This window comes from Heliangelus exortis, chromosome Z, assembly GCF_036169615.1.
Source record: "Heliangelus exortis chromosome Z, bHelExo1.hap1, whole genome shotgun sequence".
Classification (NCBI taxonomy): Eukaryota; Metazoa; Chordata; class Aves; order Apodiformes; family Trochilidae; genus Heliangelus; species Heliangelus exortis.
This window is the reverse complement of record NC_092454.1, coordinates 20801763-20827319: the sequence shown is the minus strand read 5'-3', so window position 1 is coordinate 20827319 and position 25557 is coordinate 20801763. Positions and strand designations below refer to the sequence as shown.

Sequence of the window (25557 nt, the reverse complement as noted above, 5' to 3'; positions counted from 1 at the left end):
GGCTGCTGAAGTAAGGCAAGCTACTCAGGGCTTGATGGCCCTCTCTTAAGCAGTCTTAAAAATGACTGCCTGCTCCCTGCTACACTATGGAATGCAGCACAGCAAGACTGGGAGTTCCTACTACTTTTGCCTCATTACATGAGCTTCTTTTCTCATACAGCTTGTTTGGATTTTCTTTTTCCCACTTTTATTGTTTTGGAGCAAAAGAAAAAGAAAATTGCAGGATCGAGTTTACACTTCCTGGAGGTGTCCTGGTTTGGGCCAGAGTAAAGGTAATGTTCTACCTTGCACTTGCTACTTTCAGCTAAGTCTCTTGTAAGTAGCTGCACTTGCTGAAATTGACAGCAAGTTTCTCAGTCAGTGTTTGCTTCTAGGACTGATATCGCTAAATGTTTATACTTACAGCTAGAGATTGGTATGCAGAACCAAGGACACTGCTTAGTTCTGAGGAATATTTTGCCCTCTGGAAGGAGAAAAAAAGTAATTACAGGTCACACCTGTAAGCCCTCTCTTAGGAGGAACGGACAAGATAAATGACCAAAATTGACCAGAGTATTCCATCCCATACACGTCATACTCAGAATAAATTTGGGGGCTCATGAAGGTCAAACCCCTTCTTTCTTCACCTGTCCCTGTTTGCTTCAGCATTCTGGGAGGATTCTGTCCATCCATCTGCCTGTGGTCCCAATCCATGCCAGTCTGGATCTGTGTGTTCCTGCGTCCAGCTCCTGACTGCTGCTGACCCCAGGAGTCCAGCCTGGACTTTCCCAGGACTGCCCAGCAGCCTCAGTGGTGACAAGAGAGTTATTGGGGGAAAGTGGGAGGAATGTGGTATCAATTTTCCTGTATATTTGTATATATTTAGTAATATTTTTCCTATTTATCATTACTGTTTCATTAAAGCTGTGTAGTTTAGTTTCCAAGCCAAAGGTCTCTCTCCCTTATTCTCTCTCCTTCCTTTATCAGGGAAGGGGATTATCAGAGAACATCTGTTATTCAGTTTAATTGCTGGGCCAGCATTAAACCTTGACAGGAGGTAAAGCAGGGATTTTTTTTTTTAAACTAGGATGAACTGAGCAGTGGGAACTTCTTCTTAGGCAGCAGAATAAATGCTCTTTCCACAGACATTTCAGCACAGCATAAGGGGAAAAAAAGACCCTATTACTCCAAGTCTCTATGGCATATGAAAACACACTGCTAATAACGCACACAAAAGTTATTAAAAGCAATTTACCTCTAAGTTCAGTCAGAATATCAATTTTTTGCTCCAGAATTGCTTCAAGTTGGGTAGCATAAGAATCCACATCATAGTCTACTTCTTCTGTCATCTCAAGAAGAGCTTTTTCATCTTCCAGCCACCTAATTGATTCCTAGATAAAAGGTAAGAGAACCTACTTAATTCATCAGCAAAGTGCCAAGACAAGTTTCAAGACAAAGATCTCAACTGGACTTTTTATCAAGATGACTACACTTTTCCTGCCTAGTCATATCTATGTAACATTTCAATCAAAAAGTGAAAACATATTCCTAATTAAGCAAACTGTATGTTTTCTCTATTGTTTCTTAATTTCAGTGGTCATACAAGCAACAGGTAATCCCCAGCTTCTCCAGTCCTCTTCAAACTCAGCGTATCAGGTGGCTGTAAAGCTAAGAAACTCAGAGGACAGCACTCTGTCACAGTTATGTCCCTTTAGGTAGGTATCAAACTTTGAAGTCAGGCTTCAATTTTAGGTATGGGCTGGTTGCCAGTGACTATAATCAGTGTCTTTACTAGAGTCAAGGAGCCAATTCTGTCCACAATCAAAACCAGTTTTGAGAGAAACCAAATAAAAGAAGAGGTATTTTAAGCTCACTATTGCATAAGATAACTCCCTACCTAGATTAAAAGTAAAGTCTGTTTAAAGAAGCTTTTAGGCATCTTTGCACTCTGAAAAAGAGTTAAAAATCAAACCAGTCTTGCAGCAAGGAATGTAATTTCCAGAACCATGCAAAGCTATTGTTATGAAAGCTATTATTACTACAATTTATTTTGTGAATGTAAAAGGCTCAGTGGCACTGACCAGCATTACACTGCATGGACAGTGTTCCTTTCAAAGACCCTGGCTTAATAGCAAGTGAAAACCTTTAAGTAGCTGTCAAAAGCAAGAAAACAGCCAGTTAGAATTACATGTCTCTTCTGGATTTCAACATGTCAGAAGGAGATGTCACAAAAGCATACTCAGATGAGTACATAGAGGAAGTACTGCAGTATCTTAGAGGAAGATGCCTGATCAGGAGTGGTGGTAATAGACACATTGCTATGAATTGCCATCTGTGGCACAGATTTCAAACTTCTTGCAATGAGAAAAAAACAGTCAACAATGCTGGAAAAGAACAACAACAGAAACTTCAGAAATGTTTGCCGAGAAGAAAAAATCTACTAAATTTCTAGGATGATACAGAAATATGCTTCTCTTCCATCACGAGGGCAAAGATCATGGGATCTGCCCTGTTAGCTTGTTGAAATGGGCCTAGCTTAATAAAATTACTTTGAAATCAGTACACACATCCTGCATCTTCAAGAGTATGCAATTTCATTGGGAAAGCCTGGATTCCTGGACTAGGATAAAACAAAGTAGAGCTCAATCTTTTTACCTGGAAGACAGCCCTGTGGTCTTCTACTACTTGCTCTTCCATTTCTACCATTTGTGACACAGCTTCATGGAAAGTAAACAACTGTGGAGAAACTTCCTCTTCCTAAAAACAGTTAAGCTTGTTAGTCTGGAAAGACCTGTGGCTACAGAAAGCACACTGAACGTGATCCATCTCATCACAGAACATGAAAAGAAGTATGCAGAAGACACAGAAGAGAATGTAGAACTTCCACTAAGAAAATCTCCAGAAATGAACAGAGAGGGTATTAAATTAAAAATGTTCACAGAATTAAATTTAAGTCATATTCACCAAAAATTTCCAGCCCTTAATCCTAGTGGATATTGACAAATAGAATATTCTGCAATAAATAAAACAGGTGATAACTGCAGGATAAAATAGGAAGTCACAATGGAAGAACACTGATGTATATTAAGCTTTAATGCCTACAGAAAACTGGTTTTCTGTCACTGTTCTTTGTTGTACCTAAAACAACAGGCAGATTACAATTAAAAAACCTAAACAAAACAAACAAAAAAACCCCCAACCAAACAGAAAACAAAAAAACCCAAACCAACCAAAAAAACCCCAACCAAACAAAACAATAGCAATTACATCAGATAGATTTCAGGAAACAAAAATTAAATATTTGGAAAAAAAAGTAAAATAAATGTAAAGTGAGAAGTCCAAAATGTACACTGTGGATAACATGTTAGAAGAATGCAGAGTATGGATTTACAAACTGGGTCAAACAGGGCTTCCTCATAAATGAATACTTTAAAAGGGGGAAAGTACTACACAAGCTATAATTAATGATTTAGCAAGACAGTAAATTCCTTATGCAACGCCTTTGAAATATTTTTCTGAAACTGCCACAGTTTAGGCCTGGCCAGTACCAACCAGGCCTTTGCTCATTAACCTCCCACCTGCACTGGGGACAAGGAGGAGAAAATCGACCCTAAGCCTTGTTAATTGAGACAATGGATTCAAACATAGAGCACAAGAAGCTCTACCTCAACATGAGGAAGAATTTCTTTACTGTAAGGGTTATGAAGCCCTGGATCAGGCTCCCCGGACAGGTTGTGAAGCCTACTTCTCTGGGGACTTTCAAACCCATCTGGGTGCCATTTCTGAGTGAGCTGCCCTAGTTTTGGTCAGGACTCAATGATCTTCAGAGGTCCCTTCCAACCCCTCACATTCTGTGATTCTGAGAACCTAGGAGGGAAAAAGTCCTAATTTAACCTACAAGGAAAGGAGGAAACATTGCCAGATCTTAATACTTTCTCCCCACACCCCTCTCTTCTTCCAAGGCCTGGATTACTTCACTCCTGCCTCCCCCTCAGCATCATAAGGGGACAGGGAGCAGGGCTTTAGGGTCAGTTCACCACATGCTGTTTCTGTCACTCTTTCCTCCTCAGGGGGAGGACTCCTCACATCGTTCCCCTGTGCCAATGTGGGGTTCCTCTCACGGGAGAAAGTCCTTTACAAACCCCTGTGACATGAGTCCCTGAGGAACTGCACCTGGTGAGAGGAACAGACTGCTCCAGCCTGGGCTGCCTGGGTCCTCCATGGCTGCATATCCACTGCGGACCCATGTCTGCCCCTCTCCACAATTCTGCACAGGCTGCTTCTTCACGCCTACCAACCCGTGACACTTCAGGGGCTATAAATCCACGTTTACCCCACCATGGTCCTTCAGGGACTGCTCCGTCATTCTCCTCCATAGGCTGCAGGGGGACAACTGCAATCTCACCATGGGCTGTAGAGAAATCTCTGCTCAGTCAGCTTTACCCCTCCTCCTTCACTGACCTTGGTGTCTTTTGTCTGACATTTCTCTCTCACTTTATCCTCTACTCAACTCTGCAGGTCCTTTTCTTATATTTCTGCAGTTTCATTTTCCCTTTCTTGAATATGTTACTTGCAGAGGCACATCCACCTTCCCATATCTGCTAGGTCTTAGGCAGAGGTGGGGCAGGGATGGGAACGAGGGGAGCTACCTGAAGCTTCTCACAGGAGCCACCTTTGTGCCCCACCCCCACTTCAAAAACACCACTGCACTAACCCAAGACATTCCACCCCTTGCCTCTGCGAATCATATGTTTAAGAATTATCATTAAAATCCACATTCTTTGCAAGATCTTCACAAATTTCACTCACATCAACAGAAAAAAGAAAAACCCATTCCAGGATCAACAGAAGTAGAACATAAACAGTCTACCCTTCGGCCCCTTCACCACAAGCATCACAAACAAAATTCTCCACAATCAGTCAGTTCAATAACATTATTCAGCCTATGTTTTGCCAGTTACCACTCCTTGTCTCCTGCCTGGCTCACCAAAACTGCCAAGATCTAGGCCCAGCTGGTACTAACCAGGCCTCTGCTCGCTCACCCCCCACCTCCACTGAGGGCAGGGAGAAGAAAATCCACCCAAAGGCTCCTTAATCAAGACAAGGACAGGGAGGTTTGCATTCCCCAGTTACAGTAACAAGCAAAACCAGACAGGTTCAATTTGGGAAGAAAAAGACACCCTAATTTAATCTACAAGGAAAGGAGGAAACATTGCCAGATCTTGATACCTCCCACCTGTCCTCCCTTCTTCCCAGGGCTGGATCACTTCACTCCTGCCTCCCCCTCAGCAGCACAGGGGACAGACAGTGGGGGTTTAGGGTCAGTTCACCACATGCTGTTTCTTTCACTCTTTCCTCCTCAGGGGGAAGACTCCTCACATTCTTACCCTGCTCCAACCTGGGGTTCCTCCCACAGGAGAGAGTCCTTCAGGAACCTCTTCAACATGAGCCCCTCTCATCAGATGCAGTCCCTCGGGAACAGACTGCTTCAGCCGGGGCTGCTCACAGCAGAGTCAGGGCTGCTGAAGGAACAGTCACCTCTTCTAGCACATGGTCCTCCATGGATGCAGATCCACATCTGCCCCTCTCTGGAGTCCTGCACAGGCTGCCACTTCATGCCTGCCCACCTGTGACAGTTCAGGGTCTACAAATCCACATTTACCCCACCATGGTCCTTCAGAGACTGCTCCGCTGTGCTCCTCCACAGGCTGCAAGGGGACAGCTGGCATGTCACCAGAGGCTGCAGGGAAACTTCTGCTCAGTTTTCCCCCTCCTTCCTTACTGACCTTGCTGTCTTTTCTCTGGCATTATTCTCTTGCCTCCTCCTCGCCTCTGCTTTGCAGGTCTCTTTTTTCATATTTTGGCAGTTTCATTTTCTGTTTCTTGAATATGTTACTTGCAGAGACACATCCAGCTTCTCCTATCTGCTCTGCCTTGGGAAGTAGGTCAGGGATTGGAACCAGGGGAGCTTCCAGCAGTTTCTCACAGGAGCCACCCTTGTGTTCCCCCTCCCAACACTTCCAAAACACTACTGCACTAACCCAGGACAAAAACATATTGTAAAGCTTAATTAAATTCTGCAAGGAAACAAGTAAGCAACAGGAGGATATCTGGCTGGAAGGACTATTCAGTGGGAAGCTTTAGGAATCACTAGCATGTTCTTATAAAAGACTCCCAGAAGAAAAGCCAGTTACTCAAAAAAGAAATAAAGCAGAAATCACAAATATGGCAAGAAGGCAGAAAGTCTTGCAAAAAATAATTTAGTATACTAAGGATTTTTCTATCCTTCATTTCACTGGCATTTTCACAGATTGAGTTTTAATCCCTGCTGAACATTTAATGAACCAGAACTAGAGCTGATAACAAACAAAAAGGTGAAAATGCCCTTCAGAGACACCTCTCAGCAGCCCACTCTGGCAACCCAGGGAGACATGCTGGGAACATGATGTGGCTGCCTCCCAAATTGGGAGACACGGGATATACATGCAGGGAAAATAATGCTCAGAAACACAAGTGTGTTAAATACAACAGATGGATATCCCAGGATACTTCTAAATGCCTAAAAAAATTACACATGCATTTATACTGGAAAATACGCATACTAAAAAATACCTCTGCCTAGAGCAGACCTGCCTAGAGATTCAAATCCCTAGTAAGAAGAAGAAAGATAAGTAAAACATTCTCCTCTCATTCTTCAAGAAAAGCTTTTGGGTTTTTATACAGAAATGAACATAATACTATGAGTCAAAAAGGTGAAGAATGCTGTATTTACTTAATGACCTTGCTAACAGGCTACAAATACACATTACTCTGAATTTGTTCTGCCACCTTATCTCTTTCCATGTAATACTGTAAACCACTCACATTTTGCTCACATAGCAACTTTAGATCATCTCTCTGAGGGGAGCTTCCCACACCCCACTGTGTCTCCAAGTCATCAATCTGGTTGGGAGTATGGTGTATAATGGGACGGATATCTCCTGCAGCACTCGGATCAATTGTCAGCTCCTTCACCCTACAAGCAGAAAATGTTTAATTTGTAAACTAGAAACTTCCTGTGCAAAAACATCACAACTAAAAATAAAGCTTTATGGGTTTATGCACAATTAATTAATTTAATAAGAATGGTGATGTCAACTTCACAGATTTAGTGTCCTTTCAGTGACAAAAAGAAGTCAGACTCCTAAAAAGAGCAGACCACTGAATTTCAACTACTTGCAGACAGATTAAAGTCCATAATCTAGCAACTGGCATTTCCTAATTGAAATGCACTTGAAGGGGCCTATAAGAAAGCTGGGGAGGGACTTTTTACAAGGGCATGCAGTTATAGGACATGGCTTTAAACTGGAAGAGGGTAGATTTAGGTTAGACATTAGGAAGAAATTCTTCACTGCTGAGGGCGGTGAGACACTTCTGGTTGCCCAGAGAAGTTGTGGATGCCTCATCCGTGGAAGTGTTCAAAGCCAGGTTGGATATAGATGACCTTTGAAGTCCCTTCCCACCCAAGTCGTTCTATGGTTTTATGATACTCATTAACAGTTAAAAAGACAAAAATCCCCAAACCCTATATATTTACTCCTTATAATAACTAACATTAGAAAGAAAATTTCATTCAGCTCACAACTTGCTTTCAAAAAGTGAATCAATCAGTACTCCATTAGCTGTTACAAGCAAATCCACCAAGAATTCTGAAGAAAATAATTTGCTACCAGGTATCTCAGGGAATTAATAAGTCCTTTAATTATGATAATTTCAAAGGTGAAAATATCTAGATACTTTCAGCATTAAAACTCTTTAAAACATGGATAATGAGTCTGTCAAAAAAACACACTTAAAATCAAGTTTATAAAATGGACACAAAGTCTGCTTTACAGCAAGTTTTAGAACATACTCTTTTCTTTTTAAAGGCAAAAATGTTTTTTCAAGTAGCACTTACTACAATGAAAGCCATTTTTCACTCACTCGCAGAGTGAAGAAAAGTTTTTAAAATACAGATGAATGAAAACTTTTGGTTTTTTTTTTAACTAAATATATTACAATTAACCTAAGTGCAGACTTATCAGATTTGGTCCACTAAATGTGCAAAGGTGACATCACCATTTTTTGTTTTAAATGTATGAAGGAAAATAGCAAGCCTGGATACAGAGTATGGATGTTTAGGGAGAGGGAACAAAATACTGGGAAAATGACTGCAGATCATGCAGAACAATCACCTGCCAAACAAATTAAAAAATAAATAAGTGTGTGACTCAAGGCAAGGGGACTAATGAAAGGTTGGTCTGTAAAATTACACAGCCAAAAATTAAACTTAAAAATAAAGATTTCATGTATAGAATGAAGTAGACCTGGTGATTGAAGGAGAAAAGTCGTCATACTCATAGGAAGGAGAGAGATCAGAGCGACTGCCACTACCCTGTGAGAAGGGAATGTCCGAAGGACTAATTCCAAATTCCTTTACTCTGCAGCAGCAAAATACAGCAGCAAATTAAAAGAAAATGTCCTCAGAAACATAGTCAAAATGACAACTCTTTGTTTAGCATACTTCTTAAATAGTTTAACTATAAAACTATTATACTGAAAAACAAGTGTGCCAACATATTTAGATCTTCTGCAAACAAAGTTACAGATCACTAACGAAACCGAACAAAACCAGTGCTGCTGATTTGGCAGGGGACTATACTAACAGTTTTTTCAGAAGAGTAATTCCAGATTTCAGGTCATGAAGTTAATAAAATTTGCTCTACATTCAGTATTCCACTAAATGGCTCCTTTTAAAATACCAAACCACTACAGCTGCAAAACTTTAAATCCTCTTCTGACCCATCTTACACTGCACACATACTGTTGTTTAGCAGCTCAAAATTAATTGTACTTTGGAAACAATATATTGCTACCAAAAAAATGAAATATGACACAAAACACATGAAGCAACTGTACAGTGACAGGCATTTACTCCAGTCCTGATTTGAGCCAGGATAGCACTGATTTTCTTTCTATTAATTTTACTTTCAGCCAAGTTTCTTCCAAGTAGCTGCAATTGCTGAAACTAACAGCATGTTTCTTTCTCAGTGTCTGCTTCTGGGACTGATAATGCTCCAATTTTACAGTTACTGATGGAGACCTGTGTGCAGAACCAAGGCTACCGCTTGCTTCTGAAACTGAGCTGTAGAAAAAAAAGGAAGTAAAGGGATCACACCTGCAGCCTCCTTTAAAGAGGTTCAGTTTCCAACCCCTAAGTTAATAGAGAACATCTGTCATTGCTGGCCCCAATTCCATAACATATAAATTTAACAGTAAAGGGAAGCCCAGTTTCACCACAACTATTCAGGATAATAGAGACAGGAGTATAAGTAGTTACATGGCATCTTTTTCTGCAGTCACTTCAGCAATACACATTCTATAAGGGCTAAAAGATCCCACAAGTCTTTAGGATCGTGGGAGGTCCTTTGTTATGTTACTGTCACCAGGAGAGTAGATGCCTCATTCTCACCTGAAAGGAAATCACACAGACTGGTCCAAGCCAGGCAAATTTGCTACTAACTCTCTAGATCCAGACACAGAGACAATGGTATAAGCAGACCACCAGGCTATAAGCTTTCCTAGCAGCCCTTTGCACCCACTTAGCATCTGGCTGACTGGGGCCCCTGCCATGGAGAAGACATGGCTCAGTCATGTCTTTCACTAGGACACACAGGCCACTAGGTGGTAGCCTCTTCTGGCCAAATCAGGGTTTCTGATAGCCTAGGGGCTTGTTTGCCTCCTTTACTCCTTGCAGCAAAGTGCAGGGAGAGCTTCTGGGTCTCAGGTCTGCCTGCAGGACCTGATCACTCTATCTCCACAGGCATTAAACAAAAAACTGCAGCAGGGGAAGGCATCCTTCACACACACTGAAGAGAGACGAGCACTTTCAGAGAGTCACAGAGGTCTTCAGAGATGTTGCAACAGCCTCTGGAGGTGCTAATTTCTCCATAGTGGTTAAAAAATTACTGCTGGATTAACAGACTCATTACTCATGGGTCTTAGATATTTGCCTGAAGCTGGAAAAAAAAATCATATATGTGTATGAAAAATATTGTTAACTGCATGTAATTCCACCAAGAGGACGAAAAACACCCCACTACATTGAATGTAGGTATTCAGCTAACACTCCAGGGAATGATCACGAATACTGACTACTACTTAATCCAAAAGGTGGTGCCTCCAGAGCACAGGCAAAACTAATAGGGGCATCTCCCACAGTCTTTGCAATCCACATTATCCCAAGGAATAACCAATATAATAAGAAGAAAGAGCTCAAGTTTTTCCTGGGGCTGGTTTAGATTAAATATTTGGAAAAATTTATTCACTGAAAGGGTTGTCAGGCTGCCCAGGGAAGTGGTGGTCATCATCCCTGGGGGTATTTAAGACATATAGATGTGGTGCTTAGGGACATAGTTTAGCAGTGGGCTTGGCAGTACTTGGTTAATGGTTGGACTCAATGATCTCAAAGGTCTTTTCCAACCAAAAGTGATTCTATGATTCTATTTTTGTATCCACCAATGGTTAACAGCTTAAATGCAGTTTCTATTGATTCTACTGTAATGGCTGTAAAAAGTGACAGCTGAAATCAAGTATGAATTTGGATCAGTAATTTGGTTTTAATCTTATTAGGAAATGCAAATACAATAAAATAACTGAAGTAGCTAAAATAATTATACATCATGAAACAACAGTACTAAAAGTACCAGTGGTCAGTGGCAAGTATAGCTTTAAGTAATAACGTTTTCCATACCTATTTGCGTATCTCAATGTATTTAGAGTGTTTTCACATGATGCCATCCCCGGAGAAATTGTAGCAATCTGGAGAAGACAAGTTGCACCTCAGTAAATAATATTGTACAGATTAAAGGGTAACCTAATTAAAGTTATATATTTTTCAATCACCAGTTTCATTTGAGATCTTCTACAAAAACTGTCTACTATGTACAGCTGTCTACATAAAATTACATGTCAAGGAGAGAGATGTCAAGTAAAAGCTTCAATTTGATTTTTTTAACCTTATCTGGAACATTAAGAATTCATAGAAATTTTAGTCAATTTCCCACATCTCATTGTCCTGGTAACATAATACATGAATGCAAAACTCTAACTGAAAAAATAAACACTCTCAAAAAGGGAAATACCCAACTCAGTAGAAAGTAAGTCTACTATATCCTGCAAAAAAATTATCAGCTATTTTTTTAATATATCTTGGTATGCTGTTCTCCATAAAACCAGTCTGTATACTGATCTGAGAGATCTATTTGAAACACAGCCCAAAACAGAACTTATATTAAATTAACAATATTAAGGTATTAAATATTAACAATATTTAATATTAAATGTGAGCATGTGTTTATAAGTAAATTTTTTTCTCAATATTTTTCTTAATAATTTCTCAATAATTCTCAATCACAAATATTTTTTTTGTCATTTATAACTTCTCTGTGAATAATTCTTGATAGCTAATTCATTATCAAACATACCTGGAATCTCTAAGTCTTTCCTTTTCCAGTTAAACAGAATACCCTGAAGACTTCACTTTTTTTTCAGCACTCAGAAACAATAGTAACAGTGATCAGGCAACGGTGGTGTCATTATTTGTCCTAGCTTCTCTCAGTGGTGCAATTTTTTCAGCTGTGCTTCTTTCAAGAGAGTCATAAAGGCACAGCCCAGGCCAAACACTATGATTCTACACACTAACATTTTTTTTTTGTGGTAGCACAGCATCAGGAGAACAAAACTGATGAAGGTTAGAAAATCCTGGTCTTTTCTTTCATCCTGCTGCTGCTGTTACTGAACAAAAGCACTGGTAATCATCCTGAGAGGCATTTGTCCCACGATGGTGAAAGGAAAAATACGTAGTGGGAGGGGGTTAGAAAGTCTAAAAGAGCCTGCTACAATATTGAATTAAGTTTAAACCTTTAGTACTGGTATCAGCTACTGACGAAAACTACAAGCTCAGATTTAAAAAAAAAATATGATAGTATCTCTCTTTATAGGGGTGCTAGTTAACAAAACCCTACAACTTTCTTCTGTAATACAAACCCAGGCAGATGGAGCTTGTTTAGCCCTGTAAGGCCATCCATCCAAGAGAAGGATATTCTAACTAAACCTACATCCTGAGGACTTCCCTGTCACTGTCCAAGCTTGCTAGGCCATGGCAGACAAACCTTAGGAGTAAAGGAAAGAGGAGGGCCAGTTCTGTGCATGCTGTGCCTCACCTAAAAAAAACACAGTGCAGGCTCAAAGGGTGAACCCACCCTTGTAAAGCCACTGCAGCAACAGGCGAGGGTCGAATCAGCAGGGGAAAGGTGCACTGGAAGCCACAGACCCAACCCTGCATGCAGGTGGCTCAGGAGGTTGGTCGCTCAAGACTGACCCAGGAGATGACAGTCTTGTTCGGCTGCAGCCTGAGTGACCATGCTGCCTTTTTCAAGGAGAGCACTGCTTGCTCCACATGGAGAGGAGCCTAGAGAAGGTGGCCTAACCAAAGGTCATCTTCACCCCCCACCCAGCTGGCTAGCCACAGGCAATGGGCATCTTCTGATGTAGTCAAACAATGACAATGACACTAAGGCATACACCTGCCTCTAACGGTGTGTTCAGATTGACACATGTTGGAACATCAGAACCATGCTTGTTACAGTGGACAGTGGGCATCCTGAGTGTCATTCTGCTCTAATTGCCCACAAACTGTCACAACTTAACATCGAGATTGCTGAAGTTTGTCTTGATGAGGAAGGCAGTCTTAGAGAACATGGTACCAGCTACACACGCTATTGGTCAGGCAAACCCAAAACCGAAAGACATTTCTCAGGAGTTGGCTTCATGATTAAAAAACCTATCGCCTCCAAACTTGAAAATTTGCGGACATGTCATTCCGATCACATTAATTCTTTACACCTCCCACTACGCAACAAGCAACGTGTTGTTCTCTTCAGTATATTTGCCCCAACCCTCCAAGCTGACCACGCAGAAAAAGTCAAATTCTATTCTGACCTGCGCTGTCTCACCCACAAGGTTCCTGCAGGTGATAAGATCATAACCATAATCCTAGGTGACTTCAATGCCAGAGTAGGAAAGAACTATGAAGCCTGGAAAAGAGTACTAGGCAAGTGTGGTGTTGGAAACTGTAATGACAATGGATATCTCCTGCTGTTTTATGCTGAGCAGCAGCTCAGCATCACCAACACTATCTTCCAACAGAAAGACAGCCTGAAGACAACCTGGATGCATCCTTGATCCAAGCACTGGCAGCACAGTGACTATGTCTTAGTGTGCCAGAGAAATGTTCATGATGGTCCGTCATGCCCGAGCGATACCATACAGATCACTGCCTTGTGCAATGCAAACTTACCCCCAACTTTAAGCCCAAACCTAAGAGGGGTGGCGTCCCAAGGAGGAGACTCAAAGTTAATGATCCTCAAAAAGACACGGTGAGAAACAACTTCCAGGTAAACCTTCAAGTTAGACTTTTAGGTCATGCCATAGATCCCTCTCCTGAAGCTCTTTGGCAGCACATTAAAAATTAGCATCCTGCAGTCCTCTGAAGAATCCCTAGGGTTCTCCTCAAAGAAAAACAAAGACTGGTCTGATGAAAACAACCAAGAGATCCAAAAAGAGAACCGCTCACCAAGCACACCTTGCTCAGTAATCTTGCCACGCAAGAAAAACAGCTTTTTGTCTTGCATGCAGTAAGCTTCAACAGAAACTTCAAGACATCCAGAAGAAGTGGTAGATCACCCTAGCAGAAAAGTCTGAACTATGCGCAGCTATGGGTGACGACAGGGGGCTCTATGGAGCACTGAAAGCAGTGTATGTACCCACACACCAGGTTCAAAGCCTGCTATTCAGCACAGATGGCCAAATGCTTCTGACAGATAGAACCTTCATCCTGAACCGATGGTCTGAAAATATGACTCTCTTCAGTGCCAGCCATGTAGTCCAAGGCTCAGCAATTCAGCATATTACACAACAACTGGTGAAAACTGAATGGGACATAGCCCCTACTTTGGGAGAGAATCTTAAAGCCACGCAGCAGTTGAAAACTGGAAAGACAGCTGGGGTTGATGGAATTCCATCTGAAGTCTGGAAGCATGGAGGCCAAGCACCCCATGCTAAATTTCACGAGCTTCTTGTGAATTGTTGGGAACAAGGTGTACTACCACCAGATCTCCGTGATGCAGTCATCATCATCCTGTACAAGAAGAAAGGAGAAAAGTCAAACTGCTCCAGCTACCAAGGTATAACTCTGCTCTCTATTGTTGGAAAAATCCTTTGCAAGAATATTTCTGAATAGACTAGTACCTGCTATAGCAGGGGAAGTTCTACCCGAAAGCCAATGTGGTTTCAGAGCCAATAGGAGTACCACAGGCATGGTATTTGTTCTCAGACAACTTTAAGAGAAGTGTAGGGAACAGAACAAAGGTCTTTATGTGACATTCATTGACCTCACTAAAGCTTTTGACACTGTGAGTAGAAAGGGCCTGTGGCAAATCTTGGAACGACCGGGATGCCCCCCCAAGTTCCTCAAAATGATCATCCTGCTACATGAGGATAAGCGGGACCAAGTCAGATATGGCGATGCACTCTCTGAACCCTTCCCAATAATCATTGGTGTGAAACAAGGCTGCATTCTCACACCCACTCTATTCACAATCATCTTTAGCACGATGCTTCAAAGGGCCACGGCAGACCTCGATGAAGAAAATGGCATTTACATCCAATATTGTACCAATGGGAGCCTATTCAACCTAAGGTGACTGAAGGCCCACACCAAGACCCTAAATCACCATGTCTGAAAGTTGGGGTTTGCTGATGATGTTCACCTCATTGTTCACACAGAAGCAGATCTGCAGTGCGTAACATCCTGCTTTGCAGAGGCTGCATATCTTTTTGGTCTGGAAGTCAACTTAAGAAGACAGAAGTTCTCTACCAGCCTGCACCACAAGAAGACTTCCATCATCCCCACATCACCATTGGCAAATCAGAACTTAAGAAACTCCAGCAGTTCAGCTATGTGGGATGCATTATTTCTTCAGATGCCAAGATTGACAAAGAGATAGACAACAGATTAGCAAAGGCATACAGAGCATTCAGAAGACTTCATAAAAGAGTCTGGAGCAATGAACACCTGAAGAAAAGTAAAAAGATTAATGTCTATAGAGCCAGTGTACCATCTATTCTTTTATATGGGTCTGAATCATGGGTCATCTACTGCCATCACCGGCAACTCCTTGAACGCTTCCATCAGTGCTGCCTCTCTACAGTCCTAAACATCCACTGGACTGACTGTGTGACCAATGTTACTGTCCTTGAACAGGCAAGGGTCACCAAGTATGGAGACCATGATACTGAGGATGCAGCTGTGCTGGGCAGGGCACGTCTCCAGGATGGAGGATCACCACCTCCCTAGGATTGTGCTCTGTGGTGAACCTGCCACCAGCTGCCACAATAGAGGAACCCCTAAGAGGAGATACAAGGACTCCCTGAAACAATCCCTCAGCTTTGTCCATATTGACTGCCATCAGTGGCCCACTCTGGCCTCCAGTTGGAGGTCATGGAGAAACACATCCATAATTCTGCTGCCTCCTTTGAGAACACACAGAGAATCAGTCTAGAGGAGAAAAGACAGCGCAGAAAGAACCGTGCCTTGCCAGTACTGTCGCAGGAAACTTTCTGCTATGCCTTTTGCAACCAGACTTGCTTATCCTGCACTGGCCTTACCAGCCAAAAGCACTTGTGCAAGCGTGGGTAGAGCCCTTCTTAAATCTTTGTTCGTGAAGCCAAGCCATAAATATATATATATAGATAGATAGATAGATAGGTAGGTAGATAGATATAGATGTCTATAAATATAGATATAAATATATGATTATATATATTTACATATACAAGTTTCTTAAATCCTTCCAAACTCATTTAGCATGAAAGGTGTGTGCACCTCCTCCATCACTTCAGTGCTCAGAGTACAACACACACAGCAACTGCCACCACACCAGGGACTGCTCACGCATTTCTAAGTGTGTAAGGTAGAGCTGGTATAGGTAAGTGGCACCAGAGATGGATACCCTGTTCAGGGTACAGGAACCTATGCACAGGACTCAGTCTGCTGGATACAAACATTGACTATATGTCCTCATATCTCAACAAGTCTAGCCCAGGCAGGACAGGAGGACTCCAACCTCCCTATCAGTCACTTCCTCATTAGTAATCCAAATGAGGATGGAAAAAGCTATCCTTAAGACCCGTTAATTACCATTCTCCCTAATCTGAATGTGGCTACATTGACTACATGCCATCTCAATGGTATCAGTGGCTTTTTTGGGACTCCTTACTCTCACCCTGGGCACTGCAGCACATCAAGGGTGCAGCACTGACTGAAAAATGAGGCTGTTCTATGTACTTTGCAAACTTCATTTCTACTTACTTACAGAGGGGATTTTTTCCTTTACTTTAGAACTATATGCAATACAAAATAAAGGAATGCAAGCTTTATCAGAAATTGAGCACCCATAGATCATGTATTATTCCCAATGGCATTGTCAAATATTTATATGGTAAAAATGTTATGATAACTCTGAGAGAAGAGTAATAATTCAATACAAAAGCTTCACTTAAACAAAGGCAGCTGATTAGCACTTTAAGTAAGTATGGGTGATGATGACAAGTTCATGAAAGATTCATAAATGTTAATTATTCTACATAGAGAAAAGTAATTTCCAACACACGTATCTTTTGAAACCTTCTTTGGCAGTGTGGATACACTAGCTAGAGAGGCACAGTCTAGCTTTTCAATCCTGTACAGTACAGTTATCTCAGTGTAAAGAAAACTATCCTGTCTTTTCATGAACAAACCGAAGGAGAAAAAAATATTATACAAAAAGCTAGTTTACCACCATTTTCAAATAAGAACCATGCATAATAGCTAAAGGGAAGATTAGGCTGCCCTAGCACCATGGTTTTCCTGCTGTGGTCTGCAGACTACTCTGGCCTCTAGTCTGCTAAAAGTAATCAAAACTAAAAAGCCTAGTACTGGGTGTCCAATGGAGAGAGTTTACATTTCCAATAGGTAGAAATATTAAGGCTGCACAAATGAAGCAAACTGTACAAGTGCTTTTATTTGTCCTTTCCACTATCTGACAGAATTCTGTTTTTCATGCTGATGCAAATGCACATTCATACACTGTACTCTGTATATGTACAGTATGTACACATACATTGGGTATGCATCCCATCTATCCCAACTACTTCCCCTGTCAACAGCCCAGAGCATATTGTGATGCTTTTGGTAAAACTTTAAATTTGTCTCATTTAAAGATCATCACTCACTGTACTTCTACTCTACACAACCTCTTGCAAAAATCTGAGTCAGCTAAATACTCTCATAAAGATATTATTAAACACTTACAGAGAGATAAAAAAAAACTTCTCAAGCCTAGCCTGAGGTGCCTCGCTAGAAAAACAGAACAAGCAATATGAAAAGCCACTACAAAGTAAGAAGGGAGAAAGTTATCTGAAATGTCTCTGCTGAAAGTCTCACTCCACATACAGTGTCAGATAGTGGAGAAACTGAAGTCCAACACACTGCCACTAGCAAGACACCCATTTTAAACACAAAAGCCTAATTTCCCAGTGTCTTTTCTCATTGTAATTATTAGAAGAGTTAACCAAACCACTTACCATACAGGTACGGGAGTTTTCTCCTATGAATGAATCTCTTAACACCTGAGTAAGTTTACTTGCTCTGAAGGGTGTATGAGGTTTATTCCGGCCTAAGGCTCTAATGCACTCCTGAAGAACAAGCAGGTTTATGCATTAATTTTAACATGGGCTGAATACATATAATACAAATGCAACTCCAAATCAGAAAACACATACCTTAGTTACATTGCTGTCTCCTAAAGTATCATTACAATTCACAAAAGCTTGGATTCAAAAAGTGTTAGGCTTTTACCTCCTATTAAGTTCAGCAGAGAGGTAGCAGCTTAAAAAGGACTCAGAAGCCTAAAAACTTTCTGAATCTTATCCAAAATGCTTACATCTGCTGTATCCAACAATAAAACAAAAGTCAATGTTGTTGTTAAATATCCAGAATAACAATTATTTCTCATTATCAGCTGCAAAGGCCTGAATCATCTACAACCTCTGTCAGCAGAAGCAGTAAGGATATGCAAACTCTATCAATTAAAAGCACAATTTGGTACAATTACCAAAGTAATTCATCTGTCCTCCCATTTTAGATACATATCAGAAAAGTCTTCAATTTCAGCCACTGGGGATGTCTTGTGCCTTTTTTTTTTTTTTTTTTTTTTTTTTAACTACACACAAGTCAATAACGCAGTGTTTCTGCAATGTTTCTACTTGGTAATCACTAAGCGTTCCTTCATGCATTTAGAGGAAAAATCAATATTCTATTTTACCTGTCACATCATTAGAAAACGTAGACAAGCAAAGCCTGCAAAAACACTCACTTTAATAGATGTTGCTATTATGGCTTCCACATACTCAAAGGCAATGGAAGTATTTCAGTTACCTTGAGTGCTAAAAGGCTCTTGTTAATTTCCGCACCTTCCAGTCGTGTCTGCCTATCTGCACTTGAAGTATCTGCTCCTCTTTCATTGCCAGCCAAATCAATCAGAGAAAATTTACCATGCAATTTCCCTTTCCTTCTGAGAATAATCTGAAACACTGCATGGCTTCGAGATGAGTGTGCATTTGCAGATGTCTGGCCAGATGTCCTTTAAATAAAAAGAAGGGAAGTACATACAAGCAGGAGAAGGACCTTACATGTTAAACACACCAGCTTCAGAATGTCAGACTTTTCAAGGCAGTGTTCTGTTTTTTCTTATGTCTGTTGACAGCATGTCTAAAGTTCTTGTGGATACTAAAGATACCCTAATAAATTGATGTACATAGCACAATTCCACCTTTCCCCACCTCTTCAAACAGAGACAGGAGATCAGTAGTATCTTACCTCCCTTTTAAAAGCAAGCAGAATCAGACCTTCAAATATTTCAAATTATCAAAGACCATACATGTAAAATGCTCAAGGCATTTTTATTTGATGAGGCAGCAGTCTGCCCACAAGATTTATTTTAAAAACACTGAAACTTGATTCTTAAAAAAATTAAAAATTTTATGCTTAGCCTGTCACTATAGATAAAGGCCTTACTAAAGCTGAATAATCTGGCAGTACTCCAGATTATAAATTATGTGAATTTAAGTCAGTAAACTGGTTATATAATGCATGCAGTTCCTGTAGAAAAATAAGTTCTTATTTTTCGCTAGGAGCCAGAGAGGCTTTAGTATGTTTATCTAAAAAGTAGGGAGATTCCTCACTTGCAACCAACATCATTAAAAATTCCACTGTGTATTATAAACCCATCATTATAAAGAACCGCCCCAAAAAATCTTCACCTGGTTCTTTAATATGCATTATAAAACTGGTGGAAGCTAATGGAAATACCTGCAACTGTTGCCTATTTCAATAAGCTTAAGAACATCTTCCACGCATTTGACTTCCCGTTCCTGTAATCCCACCACCTGGACTTGCTGTTTACCATCTTCTAACACTCTTAGTTTTGTCTTCCTGTTCAACAAGTCAAAAACCTTTGGGGAGTAGGGAAACAAACAGTTAAAGAGCTGCTTTAAAAAACACTTTTGTTTCAAATCCCATCTCAAAATATTCAAAGCATTCCATGGAAAAAAATATGACTGTAAGGGAAGCATGAAGACTTAACTTAAAAGAAAGCTTTCAATACAAAAAGGAAAAAAATATTTTATACAAGAAGCTCAAAATATCATTTGTGAAAGGGAAATTTCCTTCCTTTAGAGAAAGACCAGGTACTTACTTTACCACTGTATATCTCGAAAAATGTTGCATATACTTGAAGTTCTAACTTCTTATAATTTGGCTTCTTTAGCATTAAGAATACATCTCGAGCTGTGAATACATTTCCAGAGTGAAAAGAAATATCCTATGTATTTTCATTTAGTGAAGACTCACTAATACATAACAGTCTATACTACAGCATCTCTTACACTTTTCAACTCTAACCAGATAGGGTCAGTATGCTAAGTCTAAAACACTGACATTTAAATAGCCACATTACATCAGAGATTGCAAAATTATAGACTTAAACGTCTGTTATGTTTACTAAATCTTTTTAAAGTAATCAATATATACATTGCTTTACTACCTGAAGACTATGCATCTAGGAACCACTTTTGACATTAACAAAGCTCTACTGTAATGCAGTATATGTAGCATCTTATATTTGTATGACAGGGAGCAGAAAACATACCAGTCTCAACTACACTGCAAAAAGCCAATAGATCAATAAAATCTCACCTGCAAGTGCATATATTCCTTTAGAACAATCTTGATTCTTTCCTGAAAAGTCACCACCCATAGTCTAAATTCAAAAAGCAAAAGACAAAAAAAGACAAAAATACACTATAAAGATCACAAAATTGTAACTTATGAATTTTTTACTTACTAGAATTTATCTAAGAATATCATACATAAAAAGAATTGTATTGATGACATGTAGAAAAAATACTTACATGGGTTTTTCCACTGCCTGTTTGCCCATATGCAAAACAAGTGGCCATTCCTCTTTCAAATATAGTCTCCACTAATGGTCGAGCTGTAAACCTTAAATGCAAAAATCAACAGAACTTAAGAAACTGAGTAGTTTAAGATGCCACTGGCACAAGGATGCTATAAATTTTGAGGCCAGAAGTGATACAGCTGGTCCTGTACTTTGAATGGCCAAAGGGCATCTCCACATTAATTACTGAACTACAGAGACTATCAGCTCTAGAACATTAAAATATCCCAATCAATCAGGTAATATTATTTTTTTATTAACTCTAAAAAAAAAATGTCCTTGTTTCAATGATACAACATAGCACAGCTTTCTATATGGACTTTGGAGCTCCCTAGAACAGACTGCATTAGAAGACATGGAAGTAGGAGACTGGAGCAGATACATAGGTTTTGCCAATACTAAAATTCTGCTATTGTTTTGGTTTTGGATGTGTTTTTTTAATTTCTCCAGTCAGCTACCAAGATTAAAGTTAGAAGACAGGTGGCCAAGATATTGTACATTCTTTACATTTTGAGAACATATACATACTGAGAAAAATCTCAAGAAAATATATACCAAATCTCTTCAGAATGGAAAAAAATTGTTATCCCATATGTATTATTTGCCAGTTAAAATATTATCCAAATTATCATTTTTCTACTTCAGAATATTAACTTCTAAAAGTATACAATTATTACAATTATTACTCTTACTTCAGCTGCTCATCACTACTCTTTCATGAAAAACTCCAAAAGCCTAAGAAAGCCTAAGAGAGATTTACCAATGAAGGTCAGAGTCTCTCTGCAAAAGTCTTGCTTTCTAAACTTTTTCTAGGTGCTTATACATCAAGTAGCATTAAGTGACAGAAACAGAAACAATCGTTATCAGAAACACTGAGGGGTTCACTTAAAAAAATAATCTGGGTAAGATGGAGCCATTGAGCAACCAAGGGTTATGCAAAAATCTGTTAAATGTATCACGAATTTTCATTAAAATATATATCAGAGATTAATTTTGACCAGCCATATTCTTCGTTTTTTCCTTTCTTTAGACACAGACTTCCTCTGTCCTGAAAATAATATTTTCATAATCTGGTGTATTTCACAAAGCCTATACCCAGAACACTCCATTTTATCTGTTTAATTGAGATGGAAAGTATCTAGTTTTCTCATTTATAATATATAATAATAATATATAATTCATAAAGCGTTATACAGCTCCAAATGGGGCAAAGTCAAAACTTTACTTTTACTTCTTTGCCATTTTCCTTTTTCAGAAATGTAAACTATGGTTCTTCAAAATTCAAAAAGCATACCCATTCAAACTGGTGTGTGTTTTTTAATATTAAAGAAAACTTGCAACTCAGTGTTGCTGCTAATAGAGGTAAATCCAGAAATACTTGAAATACAACTTAAGCAAAATAATAGTAAATAGTAATAATAAATATTATAATAGCAAGAATGAGTTTTTCTTCAAACTGAATAACATTTTTCAGTACAGAAATGCAGTGAGTTACTTTAGGGTACTGGAGAAAACTGGAATAAATTACTGCACTATTTTTTCCCCCAGTGTGACCCAACTGGGGTGGCAACAGATGACAATATGTAGCTTGCTCTTATTTCTATTATTACAAGAGGCACTGAAGCAGATTTTCCTTCATATAATAATCACTATTGTGCCCTATGAGAAGCAAATAGCCTGTATTGCTACACAGACGAGAGATTTACTTTTTCTACTTAACACCTTTCAGTATCTGCCCATATTGCCCATATTACCTCTTACGCTGTAATGTGGTAAAAATTGCCCAGAAGAAACTGAATACAAAAATATAACAATACTGTATGCCAAAAACACCCCTCACATTTGAACACCATGCTCAGAATGATAAATAACAGCAAGGAGAACTGTTTTTTTAAGCAGAACTATTACAAGAGGCAAACATCCATCTCCTGCAACTCCTCAGTATTTCTCAGAAAAGATGGTGCCAGTAGACAACCATGCAGGACAGATATCTCCAAAGTCACACCTTTTCTATTTACACCAAGTCATCTCTTGATGTAAACTGACTACGCAGATTTTCCTTTCACCACCTTTGTCCTCCTAGTCATATCAAGCATAAAACAGCAGTTTGAATTTTCAAGATAGTAATTCTTTGAATTTTCTGTTATCCACTGCCCGGATGTTAGCATCCAATACCACCCAGGATACAATGATAATGTTCACTTACTAGTTGCTGGATTAAAAATAAGAATTAAGATATTTTTGTCACTATTCCTTAAGGCTATGGGAACCACGTCCCAAGCATAAGGAAAATTATCTTATTCAAACTGCTGTTTAATATAAATATTCCTTGCAGAAAGCTTCACAGGATTTAGACTGTGTATCAAGACTATGACTTGCTGTGGTGTCTAACCTTTCTTACTACTTTTTCTACTCCATTTAATGACTTGTACAAGGTAATAAGATACTTCTAAACATGTTTTTGAAAGTGCTGCGTGCATTATTCTGTGCCAGCTGTGGTAGTGGTACAGAAGAATACAGGAGAAAATGGAAATCCAAATACCTTGGGGTTGAATGTGGATATGTCTATGTTACTGTTCATTTTAAATCAAAAAGATTCAGCATATTGAGCAAATTACTCCACACATGTCTGTGTTCTATCTGCCAGATTGCTTACAGCAGCCAAACTGGCTTGTGTATCTCAGCAACACAAAGCGATATAACCTCTCTTGCTTTCTTTGTACTCTCGCAACCCTCTCAAGATTTGCCATCACCTGTTAAATCTATTAGATTCAAACTGCAAGCTCTTTGGGGTTGGGGTCCTTTTCTTCCAAGTTTCAGGTTCATCAGGTACTACACACATACTAATCAAGCAATAACTCTGAGGCAAATGAAGCGCTCATGAAGTTGTTCAAATACTCAGCAGCTGAGCAGGCAGGAAATACATGCCTGAAAAACAGAAGGGCTTGGAGGACTGAGAGGAGGAAAAAAAGTCAGTGGAAGTGGAGATGATACTGCAGGTGAAGAATTTAGGATAAAGAATTAAAAGCAAAAGTAATCACGCAAAAGAATGGAGGTAGCAATATATAATCTGGTAACACAGAGAACAGGAGTAAAGTCCATGATCAAGGTAAACCCACAGTAATTGACATGGGAGAAACATGAGAAAAAAGATTAACGAAAAAAAAAAAAAGCCATATACACATACCTGTAAACCATTTCATTAGGAGCCGTGTCATCAAAGGCATAATCAAAACGAAAAGTTTGGTTTTCTAGGTACCTTGTTAAGTCCACCTTTTGTTTTGGTTCATGTACCATCACAACATCTTTACTAGGAATTGTTATTACATCAAGGTCTTTCATTAAAGTTTCTATAAAATAAGTGAAATATATATATTTAACTAGCAACATTTCATTATTTTTTACAGTTTTTCATTGTTTACACTCAAAACATCTCAGATAACACAGCTCCTCCAAGGAACAAATCTGCAATGGATTTTGGTTTCTGATGATACTGAGGTAGTAATATGCTACATAAGAGATTTCATTTTGAAAGTCTAGTGATCCTACCCTACCACTTGCTAGAAATTAAGAGAGAGGCTGAACAAGGCTGAACAGAAAAATCAAGTTAATTACAGCACTATCAGTGTAGGTTGCTACGCATTCTGTAAGAACAGTTTCCATGGCATTCTTTTCCCTTAGGACATTTATACTGTTTTACACTTTACTGCCCTATCAGTTGAGTTTTTATATATAACTGGAGTTCCACTGGAGAAACTGAACACTGAAGTTCTACACTGCTTGTACTGTCAAACTTAAAACCACAATTAAATTTGTGACCTTATGATAATCTGGTTTATTTGAAAAAATTGACCTTTTACTTTCCCTAGATCTTTAATGTTGCGGTCATACAAATACAGCTTTCAAAAAGAAAAAAAAATGCTTTCAGTCTATACAGACACTTTCATTTGTGTATTCCTCCTGGAACCTAAAGTATACACCATTAATATAGAATTTCTTTAAAAGAAAAACCTTTATAAAAAACACCTTTGTAAGAAGAAAAAGTTGAAAAAGCTAAAGATCCTTCCTATCATTAAGAATGAACAAAAGCCATCTAAATGTGATTTCAATAGTGAGTTCTTAGGTTATAATTACTAAACAACATTACAATTTATTGCTAATTGTTGTGTGAGAGATTAGTCAGGAAAACACAGAACCCAGTGATGCATGATATGCACAAAAATAAAGATCCTTTTCGTGTACGGTCAGGATCCTAATGTGTCCTACTTGCAATCCTATGTAAAATTTTTTCAGGCATACAGTTCAAAAATTTGATGTGGCTTTATACAACTGGATAGAATCTTTTAATCTGTTAACATACTGATAAAACAGTACCATGGTTAGTTAACATTGCATGATATTACACACCAACAGAAATACGCTTTCAAGACACTATATAATTTTTCAACTGCACTGCAATAAAATGAAAAGCAATTATTCCGCAGTAATCACAGAGATGAAAGAAAGAACAGTAGTGAAAAGAGATATATGAAGGACAACTCTTTGCAGCAAAATCTCTTCAGACTAAGCAAAGCTGATTTTTGTTAAATGATTGTTTGGAATAACGCATTTACCTGCTCCCACCTATTTTTTATGATGACCTATATTCCTTCATGATGAAAATTTGGAACAGTGCCCCTGAAAACCACCACATATTTCTCAATTATAAATGTGTGATGGAAAGAAAACCTTAAAACGTCAGAAACATCTATTTCTTGCAAAGTCAATACACAGGGTGATTGATACTGAGAACCTAAGCATTTTGGTAGTAATTTTATGTTGGTGGGACTGATGAAATAAACTATTTTACTTATTTCTCTTCCATTCTTTTATATTCTTGAACTCTAAAATGTGGAAGGAGAAACACAGTGGAGTGTGCGGATTCAGATGATGATATCATGAT

General features: G+C 39.2%; 1 protein-coding gene across 10 annotated transcripts in view; it reads right to left on the bottom strand.

Annotated features, from left to right (window-relative positions):
• Positions 1-25557, bottom strand: part of KIF2A (kinesin family member 2A) — a 289833-nt gene that overhangs the window by 232475 nt on the left and 31801 nt on the right. For 5 of the 10 annotated variants that reach the window (XR_011723211.1, XM_071730625.1, XM_071730621.1 and 2 more), the window contains exons 9-20: positions 23803-23965; positions 20569-20659; positions 20354-20417; positions 19854-19945; positions 19469-19611; positions 18536-18740; positions 17683-17793; positions 10751-10818; positions 8325-8438; positions 6844-6994; positions 2635-2736; positions 1235-1370 (exon numbers count right to left, since the gene is read on the bottom strand). Coding sequence is in view for 9 of the 10 variants with exons in the window: in XM_071730625.1 (XP_071586726.1) it covers positions 1235-1370; positions 2635-2736; positions 6844-6994; positions 8325-8438; positions 10751-10818; positions 17683-17793; positions 18536-18740; positions 19469-19611; positions 19854-19945; positions 20354-20417; positions 20569-20659; positions 23803-23965 (1440 nt within the window). In the remaining variant the exon portion in view is untranslated. The remainder of the gene's footprint in view (positions 1-1234; positions 1371-2634; positions 2737-6843; positions 6995-8324; positions 8439-10750; positions 10819-17682; positions 17794-18535; positions 18741-19468; positions 19612-19853; positions 19946-20353; positions 20418-20568; positions 20660-23802; positions 23966-25557) is intronic. The other 5 variants (XM_071730628.1, XM_071730627.1, XM_071730624.1 and 2 more) reach the window with 2 other exon arrangements.